The sequence below is a fragment of the Lynx canadensis genome, chromosome E1 (assembly GCF_007474595.2).
Source record: "Lynx canadensis isolate LIC74 chromosome E1, mLynCan4.pri.v2, whole genome shotgun sequence".
Classification (NCBI taxonomy): domain Eukaryota; kingdom Metazoa; phylum Chordata; class Mammalia; order Carnivora; family Felidae; genus Lynx; species Lynx canadensis.
In genome coordinates, this window is record NC_044316.2 from 43,479,499 (window position 1) to 43,491,627 (window position 12,129).

The 12,129-nt window shown below is 38.6% G+C and overlaps 1 protein-coding gene across 1 annotated transcript in view; it reads right to left on the reverse strand.

Moving 5' to 3' along the window:
* Positions 1–12,129, reverse strand: part of KANSL1 (KAT8 regulatory NSL complex subunit 1) — a 179,888-nt gene that overhangs the window by 29,069 nt on the left and 138,690 nt on the right. The window contains 4 exon segments of the mRNA XM_030296161.2: positions 4,528–4,703; positions 4,706–4,722; positions 5,553–5,572; positions 5,575–5,664. Coding sequence (XP_030152021.1) covers positions 4,528–4,703; positions 4,706–4,722; positions 5,553–5,572; positions 5,575–5,664 — 303 coding nt within the window.

Sequence of the window (12,129 nt, forward strand, 5' to 3'; positions counted from 1 at the left end):
GTGAAATGGGTGACAGGGATCAAGGAGGGTACTTGTCATGATGACCACTGGGTGATGTATGGAATTGTTACATCACTATATCGTTTACCTGAAACTAAGATAACATTGTATGTTAGCTATACTGGAATTAAAAAAAGTTGTATTGATCTCAAAAAGAGATTAAAAAAAATGCTATTAAGGCCAATCCAAAAATCTCAAGGCATGTTATTTTTTCTTTTATAATACTATTCGTACTGGGACCCCTGGGTGGCTCCGTCAGTTAAGTGTCCAACTCTTGATGTCGGCTTAGGTCATGATCTCACTGTTATGAGATTGAGCCCTGCATTGAGCTCCATGCTGAGTGTAGAGCCTGCTTGGGATTGATTCATTCTCTCTCTCTCTCTCTCTCTATCTCTCTCTGTCTCTGTCTCTCTGTCTCCCCCTCTCCCTAGCTCATGTGCACAAGCTCTCTCAAAATAAGTAAATAAGCATTAAAAAAATACTATCTGTACTGTGATATACTTAATATACAAAATAACTTTACCTAACAAAATAAAAAGCAACCCTATATTGGCCCCACATTTCTTTTAAAACTTTTACTGATTTGAAATTTCAGTATATTAGAAACTAATGTTTTAGATTGAGCTATAACTATAGCTCATAGAAGCAGGATAGGAAATAAACATAGTGATAACACGTTACAAAAATTTGTCACTTGAGTGTTTCTTCACTGGCCTAATTGCTAACATCTACCATACCAGACCCCCAAAAGTGATGAAATACATAATAAATAGCAATTAAGGGCAACTTGTTATCATATGTACTAATATTACAATAAAATCACAATAATAGGAAATAACCTCCACGTTCTCCCCAGGCTTTACAGATTTCCATGGAAGATAACCCCACTCTCCCAATCTCAAAGCTCTCTGCCCTCCCAACTCTGATACTCACAACACCCTAGTGATTCTTCCTTAGGACTAGTTTTCAAAACTATTGCATCCTGAGAGCTTTGGAGCCTTCAGACTATCACTTCCACTAGGATTACTATTGTCACTAGTCTTTCTTTCTTTCAGACTCCAGTCTCTCTTATCGCCAATCTACTCCAAACATAAACTATCTGTATATTTATCTTTTACAAAAAAAACAGCTTATGATACTTCACTGCTCAAAACTCTAACCTAAAGTCAACAGTTTCGTCATTTAAAGCCTTTCATTATTTACTGACAGATTTCAATCCTGTTTATTTCCAACAAGTTCATCTTACTAAATCCTTTGTTGTAGTCACTGAATTTAAGATACTAATGACATAAAAACAGACTTTTAGAGGCAAAAAGAAATGTGCTACTACACTAAAAGTACATCTCAGCTATAAGATATATTGTAATTTCAGAAATGCTGGTAAAACTTGATAGAATAAAATTCCAGCTGTGATTCAACTAAGATGACTGCTCTGTAAAACTGAATGAGTTCCCTAAAGTGAGTTTTATATTTGGTTCTAGCGTGCACTAGAGGTAATTTAAAATATGTAGATAAGCCAGTAACATTGACATTAAACATGTGTCTTTTACATTCTCTACTTGTAGATATACTAATAACCATCTATCCTGCGTAGGTAGAAATGTGGTGGGAAGGGCAATAACAAGGGTAATTTGAGTTAATCCAGAGAGATGTAGTTCCTGTTTTATTAAAATTCTTTTTAAAAAAACTTGGAAGCAAATCTTATTAAAGTATGAACTCAATGCTGTTTAATAATATCAGAGAATGGCTTATCTGTTACCTTCTTTGCTATCTAGGCTCTGTCATTAGAAAGTAAGCTCCATGAAGGCAAGCACTTTGTTCACCAGTGAAACCACAAGAATACCTGGAGCACACTGGGGATTCAACACAGTGCTGAATAAATTTGCTTGGCAAATCCAGCACCTCAAAATGATAAAAGACAAGATGCCTGCTCAACAGCAAATATCACCAAGCAAGAAGACCTAGTGAGCAATCAAGACAGAATGGCCTTTGCCTCCAACACTGGCAGAACTCCAGTATTTCTGCTATAACCAGCAAATGGTTTATCTCCTGAACTCAATTGGTTTCTTTTGTCTTATTTACCATGTAGCTTACTTTTGCTGGTCAGGATGACTGTGTTTTAGAAACTGACGCTTGGGGGCATCTGGGTGGCTCAGTCGGTTAAACATCTGACTTCTGCTCAGATCAAGTCCCGCATCAGGCTCTGTGCTGACAGCTAGAGCCTGCTTTGGATTCTGGGTCTCCCTCTCTCTGCCCCTCCCCCACTCATGCTGTGTCTCAAAAATAAACACTAAAAAAGAAGGAGGAGGAGGAGGAGAGGAGGGAGGAGGAGGAAGAGAGAGGAGGAGGAGGAGGAAGGAGGAGGGAAGAAGAAAAAAAAAATAACTGGTGCTGGAATCAAAGGGTCTTTTAGTATGCTTTGTATGTCTCTTCACAAGTACATTTGATTTTAGGCATGGACCAGAAGAAGCTATTGTCAAGAGCAGGGAAGGTTTGCTACCATACAGATAAAAAAGAATCCAGGAGGCCACCCTACACCACAGAAAATTTTTACAAAATCCCTAGATGTCATGACACAGTGAGACTAGCAAACTGCCCCGGAGAAAGGACACTACTACCCCTTGAGATTTTTTGTTTTTGTTTGGTTGAGGTTTTTTTGTTGTCAAAAGCATAGAGACATGATCAAAAACGACTTTCTTACATTTGACAGTAATATACAGTTTTCTTGCTTTCTCAATATCAACTCTTTAACCTCTGAGAAAAAAATTCTGACTTATAGGTCTATTCATAAAAAATTGAGACCACAAATGTCAATGTGAGAAACTTGCCAAATACCCTTCTCTTTTCTGTTATTTTGGTAATGCACGCATTCTAAGGAACAGACATGAGAAAAATGGTACAATCTGATAGTTAATTTTTACTGTGCTTTCCTTAAAAACAAACAAAAAAGATAAAGGCAAGGTTATCTGGTCCAACTGCACACTATAACAAAACAAGCCAAGCACCGATAATCCACTGTCTAACCAGTAATGGTTCTGACAATTCTCTCCCCTCTTCTTATGTTATCACTTTTCTCATCAGCAAGTGTATTGTAATAGTTAGCTCTATCTTAACATTTCCCTTCAAATAAGTGATTTCTCCGCTCTCCTATACAGCAATATTGAGTTATCTAGAACGTTTCTCAACTGAAGCATTCAGTTCTCTTTAATGCTTTGAATACATCTCAACTCCTTGCCCCCTTTCTCTCCTGAACCCACTCCACTCCAAGCAGAATTTCGCTCTCCTCCCGTTAGCAAGACAGCTCACACGGACCTCGAACAACCCTAACCCTGCCATACACGATGGTCACTTCGCACCTTTCCTGTGCTGGGCCTGCCTGCGGCACCTCACACACCACCGCTTGTTCCTCACTGACCCACGTTCTTCATTCGTCTTCCATGTGCCTTACTCCCTTCAGTTTCCTTCCACTTCACCAGTCACTCCTTCCCCATCTCTTCCTTCCCCTTGCAAGGCCTCCAGGCCCCATTCCATCGGAGCTCCCGGGCAGTCCCTGTTTCCCTTCATCTGTTGCATTTTTCTCCCCAGCACTTAACGCTATAGGACTTACCATTATACCTAATTTATTATTTTCTGTCTCTACCCACTCGAGTATTTCAGGAGGGCAAACATTTTTATCTGTTTTTGTTTAGTGTTGTATTCCCAGAGCATAGAACAGACCCCGCTCACTGTAGGAGCTCAATAATATTTGTTGAATGAGTGAACAACACAAGTGCTAACAGTAACAGCCACTCTGTACCAGGAACGTATCAGCCAGACATCCCAATGAGCAAGTTACATACGTTTCATTTAACCCTCAAACCACCCGAAGAGGTCACTGAGGCCTGGGGCGAAGGGAAGGATACGGGGAGAGGAGTGTGGGGGTGGTAAACGTGCTCCAAATCATAAAGCTATTAAGTAGCAGTGTCATGATTCAAACCCAAGTTTATCCTCTTTAAAGGTAATGCTCTTAACCACTGCATGGTATGAATTTTACTGAAGTATTATTACATCAGTTTTGGAATGAAGTCCAACTGTGCTATTTGAAGAGGCAGCAATCAAAAGTTTCCTACACTTGTTAACTGACCTCCATTCATTTAGTCACATTAATGTAAAAATTTTAAGAGAGACTCTTATTTGAAAGGAAAGCATGCCATTTTCAGTGATAACAGGACAAGTAGGAAGCACGTTACCCTCCTTCAAAGTGTTGATGGCAGCACTTAAACCTCTTCTTCCCCATTTCTATTAACAAGTTCAAGTCAGTGGTTTCCAAATCTGGCTGAAGAACCATCTAGGAGTTGTTTTTCTGAGAACAAGGGTCCCAGGCCCAACTTCAGAACCTAGTATTTTGTCAAGCTCCCCAGGAAACTTGGGTGGTTAGTGAAGTTTGGAAAACACTAGTTAAATGAACCAAAGTTGGCAAAAGACTAATAATTCTACCTGAGCATCTGGCTCACTGTTTAACAATGACCAAGTCTCACCAGTACTGACCTTCCTGGAAAGAGGAACGATGCTGTTGGGTCGAACAAGCCTTCGTTTCTTACAGCTCAGTACAGGACGTGTTCGGGCTGCCACACAGGTGCCATCAGTTGATGAAGAAACTAGATTCAGTCTTTGCTTTTTTTGTAATTGTTCCTCAGCATCAGAGATGTCACCTGGAATGTGTCTGCCAAGATAGGCTGAAGACTACAATGGGAAGGAAGATATTCCAAGTCTCAGAAGACAAGGAAACAAAGCCTTTGATACCGTTTCAACCTCCTCTGCTTACACATGTTCACAGACACAAACAAGTTCTAGGACAGATGCACATCACTTCTTGATGCTGGTATCTGCTAATCTAAGTGAGTGAGTGAGTGTGTATGTGTGCATGTGCACGTGCATGCAGTGTCTGTGCTGATCTTTAAGACTCTTGGTGGACAACAACATCATGTCTGAATAGTGTAAGTCAGTAAGTGACAAATTCAGGTTCCAAGTGATAAAGTTCTCTTCTACAACAGAAGCATGAATGAAGAATTAGCTGTAGAAAACTGCAAGTGGTAAGAAAATGATTAATCCTGCAAATGTTAATGGGCTACCTAAGTAATAGTTCTTCTATAAAATTCGACTTTCAGGGATGTATACACATTGTTCACTTGTAGAGGGATGCCTTCAACTTTCATAAATACAGATTTAGAAATACAGCCTTTAGGGATCTAATCTGTCCTAGAGTAAAAGATTTTATGTACACGCTTCTGAAGAATTCTACCAAGACTAGGACCAACCATAACGACTCCAATAACTGTAGGACCTTTTCTTTTTTCTCCATGGTGAGTTAATTTTAGGCTACAGTAAGTAAAGGGGAAACACATTAATATGCTAATTAAAATATACTTGCTACTGTAAGATGCATGCACAATATTATTAAGCAATAAGGTTTCTGACTTTAAACCAGGGTTAGTCCTGGCTAGGGATAACTAAGAGTCCCAAATTCATCATTTACGAGCCTACTGAGCACAGGAAGTAGACACAAAACTTACGTGTTAATAACGCCATTGACAAGGTCCTCAATGCTCCACATGATTTAGTAGACAATGACTCTGAATGACCAGAGGCACCATGGTTTTCCAGGGGCTGAGAAACAGACTCGATCTAAATAAGGAGAAGAAAGTTAAAAATACATTATAACATTTAACCAACAGTATCCAGAATGAAAAGCAGCACCATTTCATCACTTAAATGAAACATCTAAAATTTCTGATATCAACCTAAAAAAACTCGTATGAATGAGGAAAAAGGACAATTAAGAGAACTGGCTTTTGCTCTGGGGTGAAGAAGGGTAAGGAACCAAAATATTTTAACAGACTAATAGTAAGTGCCTACTTACAGACTAATAGTAAGTTCCATGATTCCATGGAACAGAAGCTTAGCAAAATAATTACATAGTAACAAGAGTCTTCAACTAAGGGTCAGGAGGGAGGAGAGAATCCCAAGCAGGTTCCACAACCATGGGATCGTGAGCTGAACCAAAATCAAGAGTCAGATGCCTAACCAACTGAGCCACCCAGGGGTCCCAAAACAAATTTATCTTTCTTATAAAAATCTGGGGGCGCCTGGGTGGCTTGGTTGGTTATGTGTCCGACTTCAGCCCAGGTCATGATCTCACGGTCCGTGAGTTCAAGCCCCGCGTCGGGCTCTGTGCTGACAGCTCAGAGCCTGGAGCCTGTTTCAGATTCTGTGTCTCCCTCTCTCTCTGCCCCTCCCCTGTTCATGCTCTCTCTCTCTCTCAAAAATAAATAAACGTTAAAAAAAAATTTTTTTTAAATAAAAAAAAAATCTGAAGAAAAAGCACAAGTCATCAATAATCACATGACCTACAGATAACTGCTGCAAACAGCCTATTTTTTCATGCCTACATATACATATACATATATATACTTAAATGCCATAAATCTTCAGTGTGAATTTTACTGATTTGGGGGCAATTCAGTCCCCAAATTAAAACTGAAGGCACAGAGGAAAACATGATTTAGCACAGAAATGTTTGTCACAGATAAGGCAGCACACAGCAAGCAGTCAAGAGCATGAACCTCACAGAGGGAAATGTGCCTAGGTTCCAGTCCCAATCACACAAGCAGGCACTGAATAATCAGAGGACCGTGGGATATTCTATAATCACACTGAAATCCAAAAGCAGGGCACTGGGGCAACTAGGTTCATCATTCATTCCCAAATGTAAAGCGCTTAAAATATTAACCCCATCCTCCAACAGCATTCCATCTGGAAAAAGAAAACCACAGCTCACAACACACGTAAATTTACTTAAAGCTTCTTAAATATCTTCACACTGCCTTAAGTAAAAGTAAACATTCTCTATCCTGCAGTCCAAAAGGCTGCAAAGACAGAGAGTGGAGATACATTAATAAACACTTTACAAATATTAAACCCACATACTAATTTAAGCTTGATCACTACTACTGCAGTGGTTTACATCATTAGTATTTTCAGGAAACTAACACATGACTCATATCTGTTTTCCAACGAGAAACTGTAAAAAGGATCAAAGAATTTAAAGGCTCTCCTATCCAGAAAGCAGGAGTTATTACTGAGCTTTCTTGAATTTTATGTGGTACATACATCCCACAGCCAGAAAGAAGAGAGCAGAAAAGCTGCAGTAGTAGAGAATTTCTGTTAATTTCCCTTCTTCCAAAAGCAGAGGTTCAGGGGGTGACTTTTTGGGAGTTAAAATTAGCAAGGAAGGTTAGAAGTGATTTCTTCCCTGACTGAAAGGGCTAGGTATATGGAAAAGAATTCAACTTTTATTCCTGGATCAAAATAAATTACTTTTTGACTTTATATGAATTACTTCATGTTTCAAGCTCATCTCAATGATACTCAACATAGTCTTGCTTAAAATCACCAAAATATTGCTGGCCCGTAAACAGTGTACCAGTCATTTCCACGAACTAGCAACATGGCCAGGAAATTGTGCTAAATAGGGAGCGGAACCTTCTGAAAATTCCACTTCCATCAAGTTAGTTAGCTAGGCTTCCATTTTTGCATATATAAAATGGGACTATTTTGTGCCTCACTTTCCTATGCCTCTATACTGAGGTTAAAATATATACAATTGTATGAAAATAATTTTGAATTATTTTTTAAGTTTGCATTTTATATATGTACATATATAAATATGTTTGTATTTTATATATGTATGGATATAAGTATGTTACCTCTACACTCAATGTGGGGCTCGAACTCACGACCCTGAAATTAAGAGTCACACGCTCTTCCGACAGAGCCAGCATGGCGCCCAAGACTTACTTACTTTGAAAAATTTCAACCAGCATAATGCCTAAGATTTACATTTACCTACACCACTGAAAACAGGCAGCTGGAATCTAAAGAAATAAAGTAATTGCAAAAGCAGTCATAAATTCTTATTATTCAACTTATTTATCCACAGTCCAATTTATCTTAATAGTCCTAATTAGTCATTAAAAAAATATATATGGTAGAGCAAATATTCCCCAGCCAGTATCTACCCCTCTATTCTCTATCTCAAAACCCTTGTTGGGCCAATGCACTATTCATTAAACCTGGTGACTGCAAAACTTCAAACAAACAACAACAAAAAAAGAAGTTGTTCTTGCTTAACCAATGGTAGGAAGATAATACCTTGAACTGTTTAAAAAGAAATAGCAACAGTTTACATGTTTAGCATGCCTTTCTTCTGAGAAAGCATTTATCCTCTGACTTATCACTATCACTCCACGAAGGAAGGAAAGGGTAAAAGAACAAGGCTTATTTTACAAATTGAAACAAACAAATAATGAAGTCATCTGTCAAAAGCCACAGAAGCAATATTTTGCTAAAACAAACAAGAGAACTTCAATTTCAAATATTCACCCAGTAATTACCTTTCCTGGAAGAAAAACAGGTATATAAGAAAATATACTTGTTACCTGCTCATTTGCACAAAAGAAAGGTAATCCAAAAACTAATGAAAATGGCCACCTAAAGGAAGTGGGAACAGAATGGAACGAATGGGAAAATGGGAACAAGGCAGTAGGAATGATGGTCTTTTGTACAGCTTGGATTCTTAGAACTATAGTAATGCTTCACATACTCAAAAATAATAATAAAGATCAATTATTGTGTTGGGAGAGAAAACATGGAATACCAGTATTAGAATAACTCTGAAGAGGTAACAAAAACCTAACGGCATTACAAAACAATTACATATCACACTAAAAGGATAAGGAAAAAAAACTAATTTAAGTATAACTTCAGGAAATAGTATTTTGACTGCGTATTATAGGGCAAAGACATTGTACACAATATTGTACTCTGTTTAATAAATACATTTCTCACAAGGATATGAGATGGCAACTATGAAACTACTTTCTGTGATAAAAATGAGTATCAATGAGGAAGGCTGTGGTGTTGGACTGGTATTAATATGCACTTACAGTTTTTAACGTATATACAAATGGGTAAATAAACACTGATACATGTGTATGCATGCATGCTTTAGCACACGTGTGTTTCCCAGCTTTGACTGTTGGGAAGTCCCAGAAGCAATGACACCAAGTAGCAATGAGCACAACTAGTACTCAGATCTTGGTTTCTAAACACTGTTGTCCAATAAAAAGAACCAGGGCTGGAGCAGGTAAAATACAGGATGAGTTCAGAATGTCTTCTGGTGCCTGAAAGTGAATACTCAATAACCGAGGGGAGCAAGCTGAAAAGACACAGGAAACAATATGAAAGAGGCCTGGTACCAAAAATTGAGACAAGTGGAGCATGAATGAATCATAAATAGGAACAGATTATAATCCATAAAATGAAATGAACCTATTCTGATATAAACATTACTGAATGACGGAATAAATACCTAAATAAATGAGGGAGAAAAGACAGCTCTTCCTAATAGAATTCCAATTAACAAATGTAGAAAACAGAAAAATCACCATTTAGTAAACACCACAGTAATAACTGTTGTGGGCAAAACCCACTGGTGGATGATAAAATTGTGGAATAAAGTATAATGAGCAACAGAATATTGCATAGTAACTCCCTAGGAGATACATTCATTACAAAGGGAAACATACTGACTTAACAGTGGGGAAGGCTGGTAGGCACCACCTCAACCAAGTGAAAAAAGGTATCACCAACCAACATCATGTACCCCCAATATGGTGCACTGAGAAGGGCACAGTAGCACTTCTGCGGTGTTCCTTACAAGTGCGCAAGCTCTAATAATGAGAAAACGTCAGATGACTCTAACTGAGGGAATATTACACAAAATAACAGACCAGTATTTCTGTATTAAGGCCATGAAAGACGACAAAGACTGAGGAACAATCATAGACTAAGAGGAGATTTAAAGAGACAGGACAACTAAATGCAGTTATGATTGTGGACCCTCTCCTTCTGCTCCCCCTGCCAAAAACATTAGTGAGAAAACAAGTGAAATTTGAATAAAATCTGAATAGTACTCTATCAATGTTAATTCCAGGTTTTGGTCTTTGTACAATGGTAGTTCAAGTTAACAACACTATGGGAAGCTGGGTAAAGGATATGTGGAGACTGTGTGCTACTTTTGTAACTTTTCTGTAAGTTTAAAATCTTTTTTTTAAAGTTTAAAAAAAGAATGAAGAAAAGTTTATCCAGCATTAATAAAGCAAATTTCATTCATACCCAAATGTGGCATCAATCTACAGCTTCCTGTCACCTACAGGATAAAGTATACAGTTCACTAAGATAAATACAAAATCCATCATGAATTGGCCCCATCATCCAACAGTCCATCAAAGAAAAGTATCTGTAGTTCCTCTATCACACCAGGCTCTCTCAAACCTCTTTCATATCCTACATGCAGTACCCTCCCTGTCAAAACTCACTCTCAATACCATCCTTCAGCAAATGTACAAGGACTCAGTGCAAATACAGTACATCCTTCTCTATTACCTTTCCCGACCTCCCTTAGAAGTGAGAATTCTTGCCCCCCAGACTCCTCGGTTATAGGTCTGTTGTACCACCATATAGCCCTCAAGGGAAGATACCTGGTTATGCTAATAGGTGTTTCCTAGACACACAGCACAGCCTGGAACAGCAAGCTTTTTACCAACCGTTTATTATAGACCAAACACTGTTAGAAGCACATTGTACTTCCTCAATACTTAATTATCAACAACTCCAAAGAGGTACAGAAACAGAGCCACTCCTACCTAAGGCCCTTGAGGGCAGATGTGTTATGGAAATTTATACAGACTTTTAAAAAGTCACACATTGTATGTTCTGGGTAAGTGCTTCAAAATTAAATATAAATCCAAAGCCAAAGAGTGTGTGAACCCAAAGAGTGAATTGTAATGTAAACTATGGACCTTGGGTGACTGTGATATGTCACTGCAGGCTCATCAACTGTAACAAACGCACCACTCTGGTGGGGGGATATTGACAACGGAGACTACCCGAAGCAGGTGTGCCATGCTGGGGCAGGGGGTATATTAAGAAATCTCTATCTTCTGCTCAATTTTGCTATCAACCTTAAAATGCTGCCCCCCAAAAATAGTCCTTTAATTTTAAAAAATCAAATACATTAATATTTCTGCTTCAAAAGGTATGCATAATTAAGAATGTAAAGTCTCATCAAGTATCACTTCAGGTCAAATTCTGTCAACAAATGACCTGATGGAGACCTTAGGGAAAACCACTTCTGCTTCTCACAGATCTTTGGAGTTTGGAGATGCAGATAAGGGGATCTGGACCTGCAGTATTATTCCTACTTTGCACAAGAAGGGAAGTGTGGGTGTTGGGGAGGGTGGCGGGGGGAGGTAGAGTTCTACGAACATCAGTCAGGTCAAGTTGGCAGTGTTGTCTGGATCTTTTACACTCACATTTATTGTTTAGTAATTCTGTCAATTACTGAGTTACAAGTGTGAAAATTTTGAAATATAATTATGGATTTGTCTATCCCTTTAATTTGCATATATTTTATGCTTCATGTATTTGAGGCATCCACCTTTATGACTCTTCTGTCTCCTTGGTGAAATGACCCCATTATCTAAAATGTCCTTCTTTTTTTTTTTTTTTAAATTTTTTTTTTCAACGTTTATTTATTTTTGGGACAGAGAGAGATAGAGCATGAACGGGGGAGGGGCAGAGAGAGAGGGAGACACAGAATCGGAAACAGGCTCCAGGCTCTGAGCCATCAGCCCAGAGCCTGACGCGGGGCTCGAACTCACGGACCGCGAGATCGTGACCTGGCTGAAGTCGGACGCTTAACCGACTGCGCCACCCAGGCGCCCCTAAAATGTCCTTCTTTATCTCTGGTAACTGTCTGAGAATTGTATCTCTGGTATTCCTGTCTTAAAAACGATTTGCTAATATTAATACACACACAGTAGCTTTCTTATGCTTACTGTTCATAAAGTAGATCTTCCCCTGCTTTTCTTCCCCATTGATCTGAGTTTCCAACTGGTATTATTCACTTTCATCCTAAAGAAAGTTCTCTAACATTTCTTTCAGTGCACATGCTCTGCCAACAGATTTTTCTCAATTTCATCTAAAAATGACTTTATTTCACCTTTATTTTTAAAGACTTTTTTTGGC